Raw genomic sequence first — 24,040 nt, 5'->3', positions numbered from 1 at the left:
TTTTGCTAGAGATGCTAGCTTCTATCTACAACAAAATTTGTCTATATTTTGTTAAGCATATTGACATAAAGTTACTCAAACTATCCTTTTATTTTTATTTTGTAAGATCTGTTGTATGTTTTGTCTCAGTTTCTTTTTCTGTTGCTCTAATTAAATATTCTGACAAATGCAACTTAAGGGAGAAAGGATTTATTTTAGCTCACAATTCAAGGCACAGTCCATCATGGGGAAGTCAAGGCATCAGGAGTTTGAAGCAGCTGGTCACATGACACCCACAATAAAGAGACATGGGGTGGGAGTTGGAGAGATGGCTCAGTGGTTAAGGGTACTGGCTGCTCTTCCAGAGGACTCAATTCTTAGCACTCAGCATGATAACTCACAGCTGTCTGTAATACCAGTTCTAGAGTATCTGACACCCTCACAGACATGAATGCAGGCAAAACACCAGTGCTTATTAAATTAAGAAACAGAGGGATATATGCATCCTAGTGTTTAGCTTACTTTCTCTGTTTTATATAGTTAAGAAGCACATTTAAGGAGTAGTGCCATCCACTGTGGTCAGGTCTTCCCATCTCAGTTCTTTAAATCAATATATTCCTGCACAGTCTTGCCCAGGACTGTCTCCCGGGTGATTCTAAATCTTAATAAAAGTGACAGTTGAGAACCATCAGTTCTCCTACCCTTCTCCTCCCCCTCCCTCCTTTCTGTCTTTGCTCCCTTTCTTAGATTATATTTATTTTTTAAATTACATGTCTGTGTTGGTGTGTGTAGAGGCTGGAGGCATCAGATTCCCTAGAGTGGTTGTAAGCTGACTGATGTCAGTGCTGGGATCCTTTCTTCAGGCAAACAAATTAAACACACTTCTGAATGATCCATGAGTTACAATAAGGCTACTTCTAAAACATTTTCAGGGCTGGGACTAGAGAAATGGCTCAAGAGTTAAGAGTACTAGCTACTTTTCCAGAGTACCCAGGTCCAGTTCCTAATAAGCATCTCTAACTCCAGTTCGAGGGGATCCTCTACCCTCTGCTGAGCTCCAGTGACTATCAGACACATATGTGATTTGCAGAAATACATGCAGACAAAACACTCATACACATAAAATTGCACATATTTTGAGGAGTGGAGGAGATGATTCAGTGTGTAAAGGTGTTTGCCTCTGCCTGTCTTCATTTGCTTGTCTCTGGCAGCTTTCTTTCCTTCCTTCCTTCTTTCTTTCTTTCTTTCTTTCTTTCTTTCTTTCTTTCTTTCTTTCTTTCTTTCTTTCTTTCTCTTTTCTTTTGTGCTTGGCATCAGCAAAGGTTAGCAATAAGCAAGTGGAAGCTGCAGCAAAACTTTTCCCTTTAGTGTTAACAGTATTTGTTCAGGCCTAACATATTGGTATTTCTCAACCCTTGGTAGCTGCCATTGTTACTACTATCTATGGTCTCAAAACCTTGACATCTCAAGCTTTTTACTCATTCTTTTTCTCTGTCTCCCTGTTTCTGTTGCTCTTCTTGCCCTGGCTCTTGAACTGTTCAGCTGCTACCTGTTGACTGAGTTTTCTGTCCCGCCCTGTCCCCCAGCCCGGTTCCTGCAATTGTTAAATCCCAAAGAAATCACACACAGATCTACATTAGTTATAAACTGATTGACCCATTAGCTCAGGCTTCTTATTAACTCTTAGAACTTATATAGCCCATTATTCTTATCTGTGTTAGCTACATGGCTCAGTACCTTTTACAGCGAGGCAGTCACATCTTGCTTCTTCTGTGGCTGTGCAAGGACTGCAGAGGAATGGGCTTCCTTCTTCCCAGAATTCTCCTGTTCTTATTGACCCACCTCTACTTCCTGTCTGGTTGTCCCGCCTATACTTCCTGCCAGCGTTTATTTAAAATATAATTGACAGAGTACAGACCATTGTCCCACACCAGCTACCTCTTTACCTTTCAGACAGGTGTCTGTCTGACCTCTTCCACAACTTACCCATTATTCTACCACCATTGTCATACATACATACATACATACATACATACATACATACATATGTATGTTGGACCAGTCACACTATTGTCTCAGCCCCATCACAGCAGTTCCTCTGAAGTCCACCAGGGGAAGTGGTGGAAAGAATAATCTAGAGTTCATAGAGACTTGTGAGAGCAAATAGTCTCATATAGCCTATTTCAAACAGCGTTGGCTAAGACTGTGTCTTCAGACTGCACAGACAGGCAGTCAGCTGCAGTCTGTTTAGTTGTCTGAAGACCTCTTTGGAGTGTTCAGAACAGCTAGTGTAAGGTTCGTCCAGCTGGCTGGCTATGACAGTCTTTTTGCTCAAGGTAGCCTGGGCAGCATGGGGGAGCCCAACAGCTATGAATTTAGGAAGTCAAATTGTTACATTCCCTAGCATCTCTTTTCATTTATGGGAAAACATGCGTCAGGATTGTTTACAATCCAGGGATGAGTGCACACCCCTCTAATTCTAGCACTCAGGAGGCAGAAACAGGTAAATCTCTGAGTTTGAGGCCAGCCTTTCTACATAGTGAATTCCAGGACAGCCACAGCTATATACTGAGACCCTGTCTCAAACATACACAGACATATACACAAAGATTGCTTACAAATGCAATTTCATTATATTATATATTTAGATTATTATTTTGAGACATGATCTTACTTTGTAGCTCTGGTTGGTCTGGAACTTACTGTGTAGATGAGAACTGCCTGCTTCTGGGATTAAAGGAATGTGCCATCATACCCAGCCACAAATACAGTTTTAAAGATTTTATCATTAACACTAAGTGATTTTAAAAAATATTTTTATTCAACGCAATGTCTATCAAAGTCCCAGCAAAATTCTTCAAAGACCTCGAAAGAATGGTTCTCAACTTCCTATGGAAAAGCAAAAAACCCAAGATGTGCAATAAAAGAACTTCTGGAGGCATCACAATTCCTGACTTCAGACTCTACTACAGAGCTACAGTACTGAAAACAGCCTCATATTGGCATAAGAACAGACAGGAGGACCCATGAAACTGAATAGACGACCCAGATATCAGTCCACACATCTTTGAACCCCCGATTTTTCATAAAGAAGCAAAAAATATCAAATGGAAAAAAAGAAAACATATTTAACAAGTGGTGCTAGCATAACTGGTTATCAACATGTAGAAGAATGAAAATAAACCCATGTCTATCACCATGCACAAAACTCATGTCCAAATGGATCAAAGACCTCAACATAAAGCCTTAAAGAAGAAAAAGTGGGAAGTATACTTGAATGCATTGGCACAGGGAACCACTTCCTAAATATAACCCCAGCAGCACAGAAACTGAGAGAAACAATAAATGGAACCTCCTGAAACTGAAAAGCTTCTGTAAAGCAAAGGACACGGTCAACAAGACAAAACGACAGCCTGCGGAATGGGAAAAGATCTTCACTAACCCCACATCAGACAGAGGTCTGATCTCCAACATATACAAAGAACTCAAGTATTGGTCACCGAAAGAACACATAATCCAATAAAAAAAATGGAGTACAGACCTAAACAGAGAACTCTCAACAGAGGAATCTAAAATGGCTGAAAGACACTTAAGGAAATGTTCAACATCCTTAGTCATCAGAGAAATGTAAATCAAAACAGCTCTGAGATTCCATCTTTCACCTGTAAGAATGGTCAAGATCAAAAACACTGATGACAATTTATGCTGGAGAGATTGTGGAGAAAAGGGAACAACACTTCTGCATTGCTGGCGGGAATGCAAGCTGTTACAACCCCTTTGGATGTCAATGTGGCAATTTCTTAGAAAATTAGAAAACAACCTTCCTCAAGACCCAGTAATACTACTTTTGGGTATATATCCAAAGGATGCTCAATTGTGCCACAAGGACATGTGCTCAACTATGTTTATAGCAGCTTTGTTTGTCATAACCAGAACCTGGAAACAACCTAAATGCCTCTCAACCAAAGAATGGATCCATTTACACAGCAGGAAAATGGATGGAGCTAGAAACCGTTATTTTGAGTGAGGTAACCCAGACAGAGAAAGACAATTATCATATGTACTCACTCTTAGGTGGTTTTTAAACATAAAGCAAAGAAAACCAGCTTATAAACCACAATCCCAGAGAACTTAGACAACAATGAGGACACTAAGTGAGACTTACATAGATCTAATCTACATGGGAAGTAGAAAGTAGAAAAAGACAAGATCTCCTGAGCAAATTGGGAACATGGGGACCTTGGGGTAGGGTTGAAGTGGGGAGGGGAGAGGCAGGAAAGGGAGCAGAGAAAAATGTAGAGCTCAATAAAAATCAATAAAAAAATATTTTTAAACAAAAAGTATTTTTAGTGAGGATACATATTTAAGAATTTTATTGGAGTCAGGTGGTGGTGGCACACACCTTTATTCCCAGCAGCACTCTGGAATCAGAGACAGGCAGATCTCTGAGTTCAAGTTCAGCCTGGTCTACAGAGTGAGCTCCAGGACAGCCAGGGCTGCCCAGAGAAACCCAGTCTTAAAATTTTTTTTTATTGGGACATTGTTTCCAGTGTGGAAAAATGATAGTGCTCAAATGTTCATTAATAAGAAAATTGTTAGATTTATTACAGATCATTAGCATCATGCAATTATATTCTGTACTTTAATTCAATTTCTTGAAGTGAGGAGATCTCTATAATGTAATCTAAAGAATGCAAAAAATCTTATTATTTGTTTTGGTTTTTGTACTTTGAGACAGGGTTTCTCTGTACAATAGTCCTGGCTGTCCTGAAACTCGGGCTGCAGACCAGGCTGGCCTCCACGCACTGAGATTCACTTGCCAAGTGCTGGGATTAAAGGTGTGTGCCATCACCATCCGGCATTGAGAGAGTTTTATTAAGATTGAAAATAAGGCTCTTACTGTCTGCTCTTGGAGCACGCGTGTTCTCTCCCCCACTTCCCTCCTCTCCTCTCTCTACCCTCTTCTCCCTTTCCCTTCCATGACCCCCTAAATAAATATTCAACATGTAAAAAAAAAAAGATTGAAAATAAGGTTGAGGAGAACTATATTGAGCATATAACCATTTATTAGCATAACCAAAATCTTCATATATGCATATACATATGTTTGTATGTGTGTTTTCATCAAAAGAGTATTTATTGTGTCTATAGTGTATAACCTATGACAATGTTGTTCTAAGTATTTCATATAATAATTTATCCAAAACCTCACTACTACCCATACAGGGGCAGTACTTTTGTTCTCCCGGTTTTCTAAAGAAGTCAAGCCAGGAAGATTACTTTCCTCAGATCTAGCAGGTAGTAAGAGGCACTGTCAGGTTTCAAATCCTTGGTTTTATAATCTGTGTCTTTAGACACTGTGTGCCTTCTTTTTATGTTGTATGTAATGACTGGATACCATTAGTAAAATATTTGAAGGGTCTGTACCAGAGAGTGATTGTACATTAGCTTTTTGGCAGGGTATGTATAGGAAAGAAGCAAAAAAGGATAAGTTAGTGGTTGAAAGTACCAGAATACACTTGGAATAAAGTTAAAAATCTTTAGAATTTTATATTTCATATTGCAATAAAAATACAAAAATGGAGCTGGGCGGTAGTGGCACACACCTTTAATCCCAGTACTTGGAAGACAGTGACAGGTGGATCTATGTGAGTTTGAGGCCAGCCCAGTCTACAGAGCTAGTTCCAGGACAGCCAAGGCTATACAGAAAAACCATGTCTCAAAAAAAATAAAAAAAAAAAAAAAAAGAAAAACAAAACCAAAAAACCGGGGGATAGATGGATACACATACACACATATATATGTTTGTGTGTATATATACCATATATGTGCATACACTATATTTATATATTTAAAAAAGGGGCAGAGACAAAAGAGGTAAGCACAAATGAGGATTATGATTAATATAATTTTTATCTCACTTTTTTATGTATATGCACATACATGTTCCTGTGTGCATGCTTACGTGCATGCAGAGGCTACAGGTTGACATTGTGTGTCTTCTCCAATTTAGTCAAAACTTCAGGGTCTCACTGAAGCTGAAGCTCACTCATTTGGTTAAGTTGGTTAGTGAGTGTACTTCAGGGTCTTCCTGACTCTAACTCTCCAGTGCTAGGATTAAGGCATGTGCCACTGGTCTTGGCTTCTTACTTTGGGGCTCTGGGCACAGGGTAGAACTCAGGATCTCATGCTTACATAGTGATCACTTTACTGACTGAGCCATTTCCCCTTTTGTCAGAATTCATAATCATTAATGTTAGCACTTAATAATCTTTAATGTGATCACTAAAATTCTATGTTTGTATGAATGTATGTATGAATGTATGTATGTATGTATGTATGCATGCATGCATGTATGTATGTATATGTATGTCTGTTTTCTATTTACCCATTCACCTCAAGGATACTACATATTGTTAAAGTGGAGGAGGATGCATAAATCCCTCTTGTTGTTTCAATTATTGTGTAAAGTAAATATTTAAATTGACCCTGAAATTACTTGGGGAAGTTACCTGATTCCGAAAAGGAAAGAACTTTCTCAATATGGAGAGAATGGTAGTCTTGACCTTCACTCCTACTTCAAGCCAACTGTAGTCTTGATTTTGGTCTCTTTTTGCCAAGATAATAGTTTTGCTGTCTCAGAATTTGCTTTGTTGAATTCATGTTTTATTCTTGACATTTTAGTCCATAATTAGCATGGTGGCAGGCAGGCAGGCATAGTGCTGGAACAGTAACAGAGAACTATTATTTTTTTCTTTAAGACGAGTCAGAGAGACTCATCTTAGTTTTTTCTTTTGTTTGTTTGTTTTTTAAGCAGTGCTTAACACCTGCCATCTTCCCACAGAGAGGTAGGTCCTGCTTATCTCCCTCATTTGTTTCTCTTGGTCTTTACTGTCCTCATTAATTTGGCATTTATCTAGCCCAAAAGCTCAAAACTCCTACATTCCTCACACAATGGCACATTGAAGGCCTTTGAAGTACAGAGTCAGGTTTATCATAGCAGTGACTCTTGCTTTTCTTGTTAATCACTCTAATAAAATACCTAACAGAAGCAGCTTGAGGTAGGGGATTATTTGGACCCACAGCTTGAAGATGCAATCTATGATTGTAGGTAAAATACAGTGACAGAAGCAGTAGTCTGTGTTGGTGGGAGCTTACCATGCATCTTGTTTACAGCTTTGTAGAAGCAGGAAGATGGATATTGCAAATTGCCCATTGGATTTTGTGTCATTTTTAAAATTGTGTTCAGTTTGGACCGAACCTGAGATTCAGCCTAAATAAGTACTGTAAGGTGCTATATTCGGGGATTTAACATATAGTTACTCTTAGCCTTATCCCTTAGTCACTTTAGTTTGTGGTTGTTGTGCCACCTGTCACAGTAACTGCTCGTGCACAGCGTGAACAGGTACACACACACACACACACACCTACCTTCTGTTGCGATGTTGAAGACAAAAACATGAGAAAGTAAGAAAAGACAAGATTTTATATAGCAGTTTGTGAGAGAAGAGATTAACCATGGTGGTTAGGTTGGTGTGCCAAGCAGAACTTTACCAGCAGTCAGTAAATACATCTTAATGTACATCTTAACACAAGAAACTACCTAGTGGTGGGAGATCATCACATACTCAGATCTGTGAAGTAAGCCCTGAAGACCCGTCATGGTAATTCTCAAAAGCAGCTAAATCTTTGCAGCTGAAAGAACAGACTCCAGAAGAAACCAAGTTAGAGGATTTGATTATTACCTGCTAGAGAACAGAGGCTTCTCAGGGTGCTATAGGCCCAGTTGGGTGCTATTAAAACTCATCTCACTGGAGAGAGCATGTTGTTCAGTCTCTGTCTCTTTAAGGACAAAGCTGTCTAGTTATATGAACAGGGGAGGAAATACCCAAGGAGCCTGGGAGCCCTTTCACTGTCCTTCTACCATCCTCTGCCCATTCTTGAGCATTGTATCTGTTACTTACACAGGTGACATGTGTCTATTCATCATAGAGTATGGCAGAGTTGGATGTTGAATTGAGTGGCCAAAAATATTTAAGTAAACAAAACAGAAATACCAAAAAATGACTTACTGACTTGATTGTCTTCTCTGGGTAGGGCATCTTTTTGTTTGAGCCCTGAGTTATAGAACTCCATCAGACCATCAGAAGGCATACCAAGATTAGTTGATGAGCACTGTAGACAAGAGGAACAGGTATAGTAGTGACACAGAAGCAGAACTTTGTCCCAGATAACATGGAAGGCTTTGGTAAGAAACAAGGAATGTATTCCCAAGTAATTCAGAAGTGAACTGAAGGTTTTATGCAGAGGAGCTCCATGGACACTCTGCTGCTGTTTGAGAGTGGGTAAAGGCAAGTGGAGACTAGTAGAGAGCCTGGCAGTTACCAGGTGAGAGATGACAGAGGCTTCTACTGAGTGTCGGGGTGTGAATGTGCTAGTTTGAGGTGAGAGTGGAAGTGGGCATAAGCTAGGAGAGAATAGTCATCCTTGTACACTAAGTGGCTGACCTGCTGCTGTTGAGGAACAGCCTTGTGATTTATCGCCAGTGTCAAGCTGTGCTGCCCACTTACCCCTGTACACTTCCATGATGGCAATCATACTTTATACTTTGTTGGAATCATCTCATTTTCAGGTTTCAAATCTAGTGTACATAAAAGCCTGACTGTCTCACCTAATTCAAAGTTTCCTCTACAGCTTTTGTGGACATGGTAGGGATCACTGTGATAGAGGCTATGTCCCATACCCTTCTCTATTCTACCAGGTGGAGAAGGGGGCCTGGGCAAGAGACATACAGGGTCTTGGTTCTTGTCAGACTGTCTATGGCTTTTTGGCTACAAGGTTCTTGCTCTAGGTTATGTATGGCTGGACTGCAATAGCAGGAATAATTACACTTGATGTCTGACCTATGCCAGGTATTTTCCCCTGATCTGGAGGCTAGACTGAAGGATGCTTAACTGTGCCTTCTCATTGTGCAGCACCTCTTTGTGTGGGTTCTTTGCGGATGAATGCTCCTTCTCCCATGTGGTAGTGACAGTGCAATTCCCTATTCTATCTGCTAGGCAGAAAGCTCTTGTGCTTTTCCACTTCGGAGTCTGATATGTGCCGGACTTTGGAGCACTTTAGCCTTGAGGTGTCTGCTCCTTGTTCAGCAGTAGCCTAAGATGCTATAAAGTTGTATGTATATGTGTGCGTGCACACTCAACCCCTTTTGACTTTCTCAGTACTTTGCACCTGATCAGGTTGAGGGGCACCTTAGTGTACAGGAGGTACATTTCTCACATCTGGCCCTCTCCCTTCAAGAACTTATGCCATGCCTCCGTGCTTTTCTCTCTCGTTAGGATGTTGTCACAGCAGACTTCCTTCTGCTCTGGACTCTGGAGTGTATTCCAGTGCTCTAACCTACTTTGTCTGTTCTAGAGTGTTCTCAGGCCTCCTTGTTGGTGGTCAGAGCAGACAGCATAGGTTCTGGGCCCACTGCCACTGTTTGTCAGGCAGTTGTGGGCATATCACACCTTAGAGGTGCCTGCTGGGATCATCACACGCTGATTAGGGCACTGGAAGTCAAGATTATTTATTTGCCTTCTCTCTCTTTCTCTCTAATAAAATCTAGCTGAGCAGTAGTGGCATATACCGTTAATCCCAACTCTTGGGAGGCAGGCAGATCTCTGTGAATTTGAGGCTAGCCTGGTCTACAAAGTGAGTTTCGGGACAACCAGGGCTACACAAAAAAACTCTTTCTCAAAAAACCATAAATAAATAATAAAGAAGCAAATAAATAAAATTAATTTAAAAAATAAAATCTATTGAATGCTCTCATGTAATAGTAAAAACCATTGGAAGTAAGAAAAGCATTGATCCAGACAAAACCTGGAGTTTTTTGCCTATCCAGTGTGCAGCACACTGAGGCAAGAAAATCTGGGCTGTATAACGAGCTCAAGGCCAGCCTGTGCTGCTGTGTAGTAGACTTTGTCGCCTATTAGTACCCTTTGACTTCCCAGAAAAGTTCGCTGTAGATTTCAGTGTCTGTTGTAATATTTTTTTAGTAGGCATTTTGTTTTGGAGACAGGGTCTCTGTATGTAGTTCTGACTGTCCAAGAAGACCAGACTGGCCTCAAACTAACAGATCCAACTGCCTCTACTACTGGGATAAAGGTCATTACACCTAGTTCTATAAGGCATTTTTTAAAAAGTCAATAGACATCTGATATCATAAACATAACTGGTCTGTTGTATTCTATTTTTAAAGCAGAGCCAAGATTTTCTTCTTCACTCATCACTTGGGAGCTCCCAGCCTGAGGCCAGTGGTGCTGGGAGGCTGGCCCTAGGCACACAGACAATGACCTCATCAGGGCTAGGCACCACACCCTCAGATGCCTGCTCATGTGAAGCCTGCAGTGAGCGCAGGTATGTATTGAGTTTGGTTGTGCTGCTTATACCGGGGTGACGGGGTATCTAGGAAATATAGGAAACGCCTTGGAAATGGGGTTCTTTTAACAAATAACAGTACCTTTTTGGCATACCCCTGAAAGTAGGACATGGTCTTGCTATTATGAGGAAAGGTATACAGAAAGACAAAATCCCTCCCTTGCAGGACTAAACAGAAGGAAGCTGGGCCTCAGAAAGAGGAAAGTGGGAGAACTCTTAGAATTTAAAGAAAAATCAACTCTTATTTCATGCCATAATCCCAGCACTTGAGAGGTGAGGGGAATCTATGTTCCAGTGCAGTGCAGACAGGGCTACATAGCAAGATTTTTATTTCAAGATAGAGAATATTAATTAAAAAAGGAAAATGAGCCTAAAGTGAGAATAAAAAAATGGGTATGGAGGTGGTGGGACTCAGGGTGGAAGCTGCTAGGGATTCAAGGAAGAAGAGGCCAGGACCTGATAGAAAAAAGCTGTACTGCTGGTCTGGGACAGCCAGACTGATAGAATCAAGTATGGAAATGGGGTGTACCTTGTGGCAAGTAGGTAGACTGCCTCTCTTAACTCTACTGGTTTCTATGTTATCACAGAGACATCTCAGCAGAGACAGACCGGGAACCACAGCAGCTTCAAAACTATTGGTCAGAAGTACGCTACATGGTCCGATGCATATACCGCCAGGCGGGTACCCCACTGGCAGAAGACCAGGACCAGTCTCTGGTTCCCGACAAAGAAGGAGTGAAGGAGCTTGTGGATAGGTACAGGTTGCCCCTTCATGTTACAGCCCCATCCCATCCCTGCTCTCCCATCTGCCCATGGAGCCTCAGTGCTTGTCCTGAGTAAAGCTCAGCTAAACTTTTTGAGTTCTTGGTACAGCTCAGGTCTTCAGCAGACAACTGACCAGCATGAGCCTTCTGGGTAAATCATTGCAGGTTCTTCTGTTTCTAAGTTGAGATGTTTCTGTCATGTATTAAGACTGACAGTAACAAGACAAGATGCCAGAGTCTTGGTTGTGCCAGGTGATGCTGGATACTTTCATAAGCACTGTTGGATTTGTAGCTCAGGGAGAAAGGCAGAGTATTCTTGTCCACTGAAGCACTGTGAGATAGGGTTGCTTGTGAAGGTACTTACCTTATGAGGTTCACAGCAGCTGCCCTCATAGGGAATGGCTCCTGCCTAGCATCTGTTTTTCAGCAGGCTCCTTCCCAGTGACTGACAGAAAGTGGGGTGGGTGTCACTTTTGTTTTTCTTTACAACTTAAGTGTGCCTTTTTTTTTTTCTCCCTGATTTTTGAAATGTTCCAAATAAAGGCAACAGATCTCAGCCTGATATTTTATGGATTGGTTCTCATTTTGTTTTTTTTTTGTATGTGTTGATTGCATACTTTTGCAATCTTACAAAGTCACAGTTGCCATACATTAGATTATATCAAAGAAGCACAGGCATTGACTGGCAAAAGCATTGTGTTCAGGGTTTCACCTGTTGTCTACTTAGTGCTATATGAGACAGTTCCAAGTGTTAAGTGCCTTTAAAAGTTTCCTAGTTAATGGCACATGAAACCTGTGACATCTCAGACCCTTCATGCTACATCTGTGATGTTTTAGAACAGTGTCAGCACAGGTTTAATCCAGGTGAAGCAGCATCTATGAACACGTGTGAATGATTGGTTGGTTGAACTACTTGCAATGTCTTTTTCCCATAAGAAATCAGTTTGCATGAGCTGGAGAGAGATTGTTTAGTAATTAGAAGCCCTGACTGCTCTTGCAAAGGACTTGGGTTTGTTTCCTAACACTCACTTAGTGGGTCATAGCTGTTTATAACTCCAGGTCCAGGAATCCAATACCTTTTTCCTTGGGCACCAGACACACATGTGGCACTCATATATACATGCAAGCAAAACTCAATACATATTTTAAAAAATAGCCTTAATATAAATTAAAAAAATCTGTTCTTAAAAGTATCATGTTTTTTCCCTTAAATTTATAAGATACGAAAATGAACAAAGAATCAAAATGCTTCTAATTTTACCTCACTGAGAAAGCTATAAGGTGTCTACAGGCTTCCTTTTCTAAGAGTTTGTATGGGTTTGGTATATGCACATGAGTATGTAGATGTGTATATGTTCAGGGAGGGCAGTGTGTCTTCGGTTGCTTTCCTCCTTGTTGCTTTGAAATAGGGCTTTTCACTGAATTAGAAGAGCCCACTGTTTTGACTGTCCTGGTTGGCCACTGTGCTTTGGATAGCCACCCCTTTTCAGCTAGGCTGGGTGCCAGCGAGTTCTCAGAAACTACTTGGCTCCACCTCCTAATGCTGAAGTGACAGACATGCTCAGGGACACCTGGCCTTTTACTGGGTTGCTGGGCTTTGAATTCAGGTCCTTGTGTTTGCAAAGCAAGTGCTCTTGTCCACTAAGCCTTTTCCTCAGCCCTGTGGATTTTGAGTTCAATTACTCCATGCTCATTTGAATCTTGTGTCACTGTCTTTTAAACATAGGGAACACATTTTCTTAAAATTATTGCCAGACTTAGTGATATATACCTGTAATCCCAGCACAGAGAAACTATAAGGTAGGATTATAAATCTGAAGGTAGTCTGTGCTTTATAGCAAGTTCAAGGCTGTCTAAGCTACATAGTAAAATCCTGTCTCCACAAACCAAAGACTTGGGTAGCCCAATGGTAGAGCTGTTGCAAAGCATGTGAAAAACGTGGGTTTGATCTCTAGTAATGGGACAAAACCTCCACTATATTTTAATGTTACAAAAGTTAATACATCTTTTTGAAATGTAGCAGTCATAGTGAGAATCCTGTCAGTTTATTTTCTCTGTTCACATTGTATCCATGGCTCTTCATATTTATCACCTTGTACATTGTACACGAGGGTTTCCCTATTACCTTGTAGATTGTATACATAGCTTTACATCCTACCTTGCACAGTTTTGCTTGACTCTTTATCTTTTACAACTTAAGTGATATGTAACCTTAGGGAACAGGAGGGAATGCAGAGGTGGCTTAATAGTTAAGAGTGCTTGCTGCTGTTGTAGGGGACCTGGGTTTGTTTGCCAGAACCTACATGACAGCTCACAACTGCCTGTATCTCTCAATCTGAATCCAGGAGGAAACAGTGCCCTTTTCTGGAAACAGTTCCTGGGCTTAGGCATGCACAAGGTGCACATAAACTCAGGCACACATACATACTCATATAAAAATAATAAATACACCTATTTATTTATTTGTTTGTTTGTTTATTTTGGCTTTTCAGAACAGGGTCTCTGTAGCTTTGGAGCCTGTCCTGGAACTAGCTCTTGTAGACCAGGCTGGCCTCAAACTCACAGAGATCTGCCTGCCTCTCCTTCCCGAGTGCTGGGATTAAAGATGTGAGCCACCATCATCCAGCTTATTTTTTTTTACAATTTACTATTTTATTTTATTTTATTTTATTTTATTTTATTTTATTTTATTTTATTTTATTTTGAGACAAGATTTCATCACGTAACTCTGGCTAGCCTGAAACTTGCTGTGTAAATCGGGCTTGTCTTGAACTCACGGAGACCTTCTTGCCTCAAGTACTGGGATTAAAAATGGTCCACAACACCTAATTTTTTTTTTCATGGAACAGATAACAACTATGCTTTTCTCTTTAAATTTGATGTGGCAGCCAAAGATGGAAGAATTTGTTGTTTAAAACTTAATTAATATATTCTACAACAGCCACATAGCTCAGCTGGTTCTTCATAATGACATGTTCCAGTAGATGTTTTGGTTATTGCTTCAGTGGTCCTAGGCTTCCATCTAGAACAGTGGTTCTCAACTTTTCCAATGCTGCAACCCTTCAAAATAGTTCCTCATGTTATGGTGACTCCCCTAACCATAAAGTTATTTTTGTTGCTGCTTCATAACTGTAATTTTGTAACTTTTATGAATCATAGTATAAATATCTGTGTTTTCTAATGGTCTTAGGTGACCCCTGTGAAAGAGTCATTTGACACCCAAAGAGGTCACTACCCATAGGTTAAGAACCACTAATCTAGAGGCGTCTCAGAAATGTACCTTTGAAAGGAGCAGCAACTTTAACCATAGTAATGACAAATACTATAGAGTAAGTTTTAAAAATTGCATCACCTGGTTGTGTGATCCTATAATCCAGCATTAGGAGGCTGAGGAAGAAAGGTCATCTTTCTCAAAACTGTAAAAAGTATCACCTGTAAGTTTGGACAGAAATTCATTACCATTGTGACAAGGATGCATTTCATTGCTTTGTTGGTAATCTAAAAATAGAATGACCTTTGTTTAAAATGTGTTCTAGTTGTGAAAATAACACGAGTTCATTTGTATGGTATACTGAGTTCATAGAAAGAACTTGACACCATACTCCAAACAGGTGTCACATCTGCTAGGATTGCAGCATGTCACTTTTTAAGTTCCATTCATCGTGTTGGCACCTGAGGCCAGCTCTCAGACACAGTAGAAGGGAGGTTTTTTTACCTCTTGGTTTAGGTCTTCTCTCGTAGACATGAAGTGAAGCAGTGTCCCTTATATAGGTTGCATAAACAGTGCAGTCAAAGGAAGCATTTGAGGGATGTCAGTTTTCCTTGAATTACCTTGTACTCCTACAGGTCGTCACAAGAAAGGTGTTTAATAAAAGACATAAAAACTGTCTGTCAACTGACATGTGTAGACAACCATGGCTGAGTAGTGACTTTTTCTTTGTCTCTGTAGGCTCTGTGAGCGGGATCCCTATCAGCTCTACCAGCGGTTGGAGCAGCAAGCCCGGGAATATGTGCTAGAAATGAAGGTCCGCCTTCTCCGGCAGCTATCTGCTGCAGCGAAAGCCAAGGCACCATCTGGCCTGCAGGGCCCACCACAGGCACACCACTTTGTCTCTCTACTCTTGGAGGAGTATGGTGCCCTCTGCCAGGCTGCACGATCCATCAGTACATTTCTTGGCACTCTGGTGAGAGACCATGCCCGCTTCTTTCTTTGCTGCTGAGGTGAACTAAAGAACAAAGTCATGTGATAGGGGAGGTGCATACAGCCGGGGGACTGATTGTATGGTTAAGTTCTCCTTGCATGGTCATATACTCCTTTTCACACAAGGTAGACTGGGATTAATCTTAGTGCACGTATTTTGCTGGCAGGTAGAAGCATCGAGAGAATTAATGTCCAGGAGCCACAGCATGGAAATCTTTTGGGGGAAGACCTAAGCACTAGGAAGTGAGGTATTAGGATATGGAGGTGAAAACTGTGGTGCATTGATAGGAAGTCCAAAACATTTTTGTTGTCTTGTGTTGGTGTTGATGTACTGCCACTGACTGGTGTTGCAGTTGATGCAAGGCACATGTAAGGACCTTTTGCTTGAATTTCTACATGTGTGCACTTAGCAGCAGTGCAGGAATGGGATGGGTTTACTGAACTGCCTTGCTTTTTCCTTACAGGGTTCTCACAGTTCTAGCAGGGCACATAAGTGAATCTCTGACCACCCCATTTCTGGGTGGACAGAAAGAGGCATCCTAGTGACAACCACAGAAGCTCCCTAGGCTGCTTCCCCGACCCATCAAATGTGGTCCCTCCCCATCTTCCCCATAGTCTTCAAGTCTTCATCATCATTTCATCTGATTATTAAGTGACAATTCAGTGGGTGGATTTTAATGCTTTCTTAGTGGTGGCTATGTTTTGAAGGAAAAATTGCAGTGACCATTGGTTCTTTATCTGGTTCTGATGTTAATGGAGCTCTCCAGAAAAGTTCATGTAATACTTGGCAAGACATTGCAACAGCCTCAGACTATCCAGTTTCCCTGCCACAGTCTAAAACTGTGCCAGGTAACTACTTCCAAGAAGAGGCTTGTGAGACACGTTTAGGGAAAATTGAGTGAGGTGAGTAAGGCAAGCTGGAGGTGAGGACCCTGGTAGTAGCAGTTGTCTTGTGCACCTTCTTGTACATCTTGTACCATTCAGCCTTCCTCCACCTCAACTTGGGACTCTGCCTATTCTAGACTTGGTTCAGACCTGCTGCTCTAGAGAATCATGTACCTGCCCATATCCCTAGAGAGTACCAGCCTTGGTTAAGGTGCTATTGTTTTTTGTTTTGTTTTGTTTTTTTAAGAACGCATACTCTCCAGAAAGTGTTGTTGATATCCAGCCCTCCTCAGATGACTCCATCTTACAAAGTTAATAGAGTTTAACTTGAGCTTTGTGGTAGAATGATGGCCTAGTATCTGCAAGGCTGGGTATCACTAGACCTTCAAAAGTAGAACTTGGGGCAAATAAAAAAAGTAACACACCAAAATTAACCATTGCCAAAACCTTTGCATTTCAGTGTACTTCTTTCGGAATAGAAGTATAGCTTCATGTTTAGTATTATACTTTTACTATCAAATATATCTTCATGCACTTAGATACCATCAAAACTGAAAAATCCCTGACAGTTAAAACTTTTTTTTTAAAAAAAAATTTCTTTCATAACTCATAGTCATTACCTTTATTCAGTACTTTCTTATCTCTTAATAGCCTTTCTTACTCTTTTCTTCATCGTTTACTGTACTTACATGCACATTTGTTTATGTATATACATATATTGTTGGCTAGATTCTGCATATGAGAGAGAACAGGTAGCCCTTTTCTTTCTTAATATGTATTCTAAGCCCATCCATTTTTTGCAGATTGTTACTACCTTTTTTTTCATAGCTAAATATTATGCAGTTATACATGCATACCAAATTTCATTGTCCAGTCATCTGTTGGTGGACAATTAGATTGATACTAATTCTTTGCTCTAGAGAATGAAGCAGTAATGAATGTGGGAGCACAAATATTTCGATGGTAGGATATGAAATTCTCTGGGTATATGCCCAGAAGTGAAATAGCTGCGAAATAATTATTAACTTAGAATATAGAAATATTTTCTTGTTGTTTGACCCCAGTTAAAACTTGAAAGACCAGCATGCAGCTGTGTGATCACGTTTTACATGTAAGAATATTCCTTTTGATAATACATGGCATAGACTACATACTCCACAATATTTGTCCTCCAAGGGAAAAGCAGATAAGTTTAGAAATTCATATAAAAGAAGATAAAAGTCTTTAAAGCTGAGAAGGCATAAAAGGGAAGAAAGAATACCTACACCAAAATTTGAATCCTGACAACACCTGTTTGCAAGTCAACATTGACCCCAGGCATTTCTTCTGATCCTGGAATAGATAAAAGTGGGTCTCAGTTTAATCCAGAGTGGGGTCAGTTAGCTCATAATGTCGGGCCCATAAGCTACTATCACCTGAGTACTAGAAGAAAGCAAGAGCTGTGCTCATCATGACCCTAAATTTTTGTGATACACCTAAGAAGCTGGAAGTCACTTTTCAGTGGTCCAAGCTGTGTATAGGTAGTATCTCCCCTCATATGAGACATTTGCTGGTCCTTCTTTGTTTTTAAACATAGTTTATTTTTAAGTGTATGGGTGTTCTGCCTCATGTGTGTCTATGCACCACCTTCATGTTTGGTCCAGGGTGGGGCACTGGCTCCCCTATGACTGGAGTTATTAATTGAACTGCCATATGGGTGCTGAGAATCAAACTCAGGTCCTCTGGAAGAGCAGCCAGTGCTCATACCTGTTGAGCCATCACTCCAGCCCCCGTTTATTTGTTTGTTTTAAAATCAGAAAGTAGGGCTGGAGAGATGGCTCAGAGGTTAAGAGCACTGGCTGCTCTTCCAGAGGTCCTGAGTTCAATTCCCAGCAACCATATGGTGGCTCACAACCATCTGTACTGAGATCTGGCGCCCTCCTCTGGCGTGCGAGGATACATAGAGGCAGAATGTTGTATACATAATAAATAAATAAATCTTAAAAAAAATAATAAAATAAAATCAGAAAGTAAAGGTTGAAGACAATACACCTGAGTGCAAGCAGAGATAACAAGCGACACACTGAAGATAGTGAATTTTCAGAAAGTATAAAGTAACTGTGATTATTGTGTCTAAGGAAATATATTTAAATTTATGGATCAAGAGTTAAATATGATCACAGAGGATCATCTAGGTTTGGCAGAAAATAAACTCAGAAACACTTAATCACACATACACACACTTCTAATAAACTCAGGAACACATAATCTCTCTCACTCTTTTACATGTGCACAAATATACCACCTTTTCTCCCAGAATTTAGAATGCAGAGGCAAGAGGATTATAAGTTAGATGCCAGCAGAGGTACATAGAGAAACCTTATCTCAAACAAAGGAGGGTCTGGAGATGTAGCTCAGTATAATGGGCTTGTTCAGCATGTTCAAGGTCTAGAGTTAAATCTTTGGTAGTACAAAAGCAATGAGAAAGGAGACAAATAATAATAAAAAATTTAATTAAAAAAAAAGTCAGAGATTGAAAAGAGAATTGGTAAATTAAAAAGAAGCAAAGGAGTCCTGAGCTTTGTGTATGTGCCTCAAAAGGACACAGAAGTGGGGCACATCAGAGTAACATGGAAGATACAGTGAGGAGCCTCTCTCACTAATGACATTTCTAGGAAAAACTAGACTGAGAATACATGCAAAGGCTAAAACATCAGCAAGTAATCCATACTCCAGAGGAGTTAGAGAGCACTAATGGGCTTTCTTGGCACTGCTGTGGGCTCCCAGCATGTCTTCAATAGCACTTGATGAGTTTGCTCCAGTGAAGAATTTATTTGCAACTATGAGAATGAGCTTTGACAAAGACAGGCAAGAAAAGCATTGTTCTGACTTAAATAATTTTTTCTTTTTAAAAGTGGTCTACAAGAGCTAGATCCAGGACAGGCTCTAGAAACTACAGGGAAACCCTGTCTCAAAAAACCAAAAAAAAAAAAAAAAAAAAGTTTTAAATATTTGTGTGTGCATGCTTGTGTAGTCAAGGGGACAAATTGTAGGAACTGATTCTCACCATGCGTGTTCCAGAGCTCGAACTTAGTTCATCAGGGTAGCACCCAAGCACTGTTACCAGCTGTGTGCCATCTTGACAGTCCTAGGTTTTAGGGTCCTCCCACCCCCTGTCACATTTTCCTTTCTGAGCCCACCTACAACCCTTGTCTAGGGTTGGGGTAGGTAGGAGTTACCTAGAATGTACTAAGGTGGCAACCCATATTGCTGAAATTAGAGATTTGGTTTGATATGTTTTGACACAAGGAGGGAACAGTGACTCTTTACAAACAAGATATTGTAGGTCTGTGCAGAAGGTGGTAGGGCAGGGGGCATCCTTCTAGGAAGCTTTATATTTCCACCCACTCACTGCATCTTCTGTTACCTTTTTTTTCTTTTAAACTAGGAAAATGAACATTTGAAAAAGTTCCAGGTGACATGGGAACTGCATAACAAACACCTGTTTGAAAATCTGGTCTTCTCAGAGCCGCTTCTCCAGAGCAACTTGCCAGCACTGGTGTCTCAGATCAGGTATTTTGTCTTGACTTGGATTCTCTTTTCCTATGATCTTGTGTGTGTATTCATGTCTGTAGACCACTATATGTGGAAGTCCTTACAGGAAAAATAACAGGGCATAGAGAAAAAGATAGTTATATAGAAAGCTCTAAACCTAAGATATAATACTTTTATATATAATTTATATTTTATGTGTATGAGTGTTTTGTCTGCTCAAATGTCTGTGCATCACATGCTACAGTGCCTAAGGAGGCCAGAAGAGGGCATTGAGTTCTGGAGCTGGAGTCACAGACAGTTGTAAGCCACCATGTTGGTGATGGAACCCAAACCCAGGTCTTCTCGAAGAGCAGCCTGCTGAGCCATCTCTTCAGCCCCCAGTTAAACTTTTAAATGATAAATCATTGTAAGTGTAACACCATAATGCCTCCTCATAAAATATATAAAAACTCCTGCAAGCAGTGCTTTACCTTGACAGGTCTTGATTCAGTCAGGGATCCTGTTAGGGTTCTTGCATTGTGGTGAAGGGAGGTGAACGAGGAGGAAGAACATGGAATTCAGAGTACCTTTGACTCTCCTAGGCTTATATGTGATTTTCCATCTAGGTTTGTAGAGTACCTATGTCACTTTTCACCAGGATAACTGGTGGGTGATTCTCTGCTGTCACCAAGATAAGTGCACAAGTGCAGAACTCGCTAATGGGCATTTGTTGGGGTGAAGTATGCTAAATAGAGGCATACAGTATGGGTATGTGTTTGTTCTCCAGCTAGCCCCTCCTTCATCAGCCATTACTTAGTAGAGCTGAGTAACTACTCAGGATCATCTCTTCTTGATTTTGTTTCTTATCTGTTAACCAAATAGAAGCACAGGCCTACAGTGTAGGCACACACTAATAGCAGCCACCTTTATTTGTCCTATTCAACCTTACTTTTAGAGAAAGAACCACCTCAGAAGTAGTTGGTCAGCTCAAGGTGCTATGCAAACCTGGTATGCTTTTGCAGATTTTTACCAGTTTCGCTCAGCCTTGATTTGCTTCCCAGCCATTTTTTCTGTGCCCACTCTTAAAAAGCATTCAATACAGGGCAGTCAAGATGTTTCAGTGGGTAATTAGGCCACCATGCCTAATGACCTGAGTTTGATTCCCAGAACTCACGTGGTGAAAAGAAAGAAGACTCCTACATGTTTGTCCTTTGATTTTCATGTGCTACCTATGGCACATGCACATGTGTTTACACCCATGCCTGTATACACACACACACACAAAGAGAGAGAGAGAGAGAGAGAGAGAGAGAGAGAGAGAGAGAGAGAGAGAGAGAGAGAGAGAGAGAGAGAGAGAGAGAGAGAAAGAGAGAGAGAATTTTAAAAGTCTAAAGCATCCAGATATTCTTAGGTAGTACAATATAATGAGACGATCTGACTGCAACTCTGGTGGAATAAAAGGAAGCCAAATTTAACATGAAGAATGTTTTTGTCCAAGTTGTGAGGTTCCCTTGAATTCAACCGTGCCTCCCTTGTGGCTAGAACAAGCCTCAGTACCTGCCCTTTGTTTCCTTTCCTGGTGAATATTGGATTTGATGCATCTGTCATCCAGTTGATTTCCAGAGGCTGACAGAAACCATTTCTTTTCTGGGCACAAGTTTCAAATATTTTTATTTCTCACTGAGAATTACAGTCAGATTTCAAAGATGAATAGTATCCTAGTTTTAAATGTTCACTTTGGGATTCACTCCCTATTTCTCTAAGAGGAAATGAGGTGCAGGAAAGAGAGAAAGCAGCATGCCCTCTAAGGAGACCTAGTCATTCCAGAAAACACTGTCCTTTAAAAAGGTGTGTCCCACCACAGACTCACTTGTCAACCCCCAAAATGGTTTATACTTGAATTTCTAATGTATAAATATACATTTAATAACTCACATTTTCCCACAAATTACTAATGAAATACGTAGTTATGTAGGCCTATTTAACTTGTAGAAAAATTATGGAGTGGGCCAGACCCGGTGGTTCATGCCTGTAATCTCAGTACTTGGAAGGCAAAAGTAACTGGATCTCTGCGAATTCAAGGACAATCAGCCAGGGCTGTGTAGAGAGACCCTGTCTAAAATGGGGAGGGACAAATAGTTAATAACGTATAATTCGGATATGAATTGTACGAACACAAATGTAGCTTAATAGATTATAAGACAACAAAGAGGCTATGGCCAGTACTTAAGTTTATTTAATGTATCTTTTTGTATTATTTTGTTAACATACATTATTTTAGATGCAGTCTGATATGTGTAAGGAGTTTCAGGGCAGTCAGGGTTTTTATGGTAATACTTGTCACAAAAATAAACAGCAACTAAGGGTGGGAGGGTGTTAGTGGATAAGCTTGAGGATCTGAATTTGATACCCTCGCACCCACATAAAAGTCAGCTAAGTATGTAGCTATAACTTCCATTATTGAGTAGGAAACAAGTGAATTCTGTTTGCTGACCAATCAGTGTAACTGAATTGTTGAACTCCAGGTTCAGTGAGAGATCTTATCTCAAACCAAAAAGACAGAAGTAACAGACTAAGACAGCAGGTCTCCTACTCTTCCTGCCCTATTCAGCAAATGGTCTGACATACACAAAATAAGTAAACAGTCTGCTTAAGGTTATCATTATTCATAGAAACTTAGTTCTTTCTGTTAGCTTTCTAACACTGACAGAATTATAGAATGCTGCAGGTATCAACTTCTAAGGAGGAAGGTTTATTTTGGCTCACAGTCCATCACAGAAGTTCTTGGCAAAGCAAAGCTGCTCACCTTGTGGAACTGCTAAACAGAGAAAGGATTCAGGAATAAAGTAAATCAAGTTACCACCAGTTCCTGATATGTAGCCCAGTAAACTCTGAACCCATATGTGGATTAGTTCGTTGGTGAAGTCAGAGCCCACATGATCCAGCCACCCCCAAAAGCCCTATGTTCTGGGAACTATGTCTTCAACACAAGAACCTTTGGGAGACATTTCATATCCAAACCATAACATTTAAAAACAAAACGTGAGAAAGCTACTTGTTTTATTGGCCACTTTATTGGGATTATTTATATACCGTGTAATTTGTCCACTTAAAATACAATTCAGTACCATTTTATTTAGTTTAAAAATTTCTGATTAATATGTTTTACTATTTTATGTTTCAAAACATTAATTTTATTCACAGTATTTGTAGCTAACGATGTATTTAAAAATATATTTTTTTCATGTTCCCAAACAGAAGTTCTCTGTTTCCCTTACCCTTTGAGAGTCTTTTCTCTGAGTTCAACTGCTGTCTTGCCCTATTTTCCTGGCATTTTGCCAATTAAAGAATCAGGCTATTTGTCCTATAGAGGTGCTATGAGAATGCTCTAGTCATCTCATTCCATCACCAAAGCTATCTGCAGGGTTCCTGTCGGTCCCACTCTCTTTGATTCAGATAGTGTTTGTAACTTGGAATAGCTAGAAATGGAGAAAGAAAACTTGGGTAGAAAGGCAGGATGGAAGTTTATGTTATCTCAGTTACTTGTTTGTTGCTGTGATAAAACACTACAACTAAGGCAACTTATAGAAGGAAGAGATTATTTGGGCTTAGAGTTCCAGAGACATAAGAATTCACAGTGGCAGGAAAGCCTGTACAGCAGCAGAAACAGGAAGCTGAGAACTTGCATCTCAACCATGATCATAAAGCAGAGAGAGCGAACTAGAAGTGGAATGAGACTTTCCGTCTCAAAGCCTATCGGTCCCCACTAACATACTTCCTCAAATAAAGCTGCACTGCCTAAACCTTTCTAAATAGCACCACCAACTAGAGACCAAGTGTTCAAATGCCCCAGATTATGGGGACAGTTCTCATTCAAACCACGTGTGGGAATTGGTATTTTTTTTTGTTTGTTTAGTAGTTTTTTGAAACAGTTTCTCCGTGTATCCTGGCTGTCCTTGGACTCACCCTGTAGACCAGGCTGTCTTTGAGCTCATAGATCTACCTTACCTGACTCTGTCTCCTGAGTGCTGGAATTAAAGGCATACGCCACCACTGCCCAGTTTATGAATTGGGTTTTATATTGAAAACTGGAATAGTTCAATGAAGGACAAGGCTGGCAGCAGTAGGAATCAGGAGAAAACCTATTTCAGGGCTGACTGCTCTTCCACGGGATCCAGGATTCAATTCCCAACATCCACGCCATGACTCACAACTGTCTGTAACTCCAGTTCCAGGGGACCCAACACCCTCACACAGACATACATGCTGGCAA

At 40.4% G+C, this 24,040-nt stretch overlaps 1 protein-coding gene across 2 annotated transcripts in view; it reads left to right on the top strand.

Moving 5' to 3' along the window:
- Positions 1–24,040, top strand: part of Fam193a (family with sequence similarity 193 member A) — an 80,704-nt gene that overhangs the window by 5,629 nt on the left and 51,035 nt on the right. The window contains exons 2-5 of one of the 2 annotated variants that reach the window (XM_038345750.1): positions 10,229–10,383; positions 10,992–11,159; positions 15,118–15,352; positions 19,682–19,806. In XM_038345750.1, coding sequence (XP_038201678.1) covers positions 10,229–10,383; positions 10,992–11,159; positions 15,118–15,352; positions 19,682–19,806 — 683 coding nt within the window. Of the gene's footprint in view, positions 1–10,225; positions 10,384–10,991; positions 11,160–15,117; positions 15,353–19,681; positions 19,807–24,040 lie in introns of both variants that reach the window. The other variant, XM_038345741.1, reaches the window with a different exon arrangement.

Source organism: Arvicola amphibius, chromosome 1 (genome assembly GCF_903992535.2).
Source record: "Arvicola amphibius chromosome 1, mArvAmp1.2, whole genome shotgun sequence".
NCBI lineage: Eukaryota > Metazoa > Chordata > Mammalia > Rodentia > Cricetidae > Arvicola > Arvicola amphibius.
Note: the sequence above shows the minus strand (reverse complement) of the source record. Positions and strands in the feature narration are given on the sequence as shown.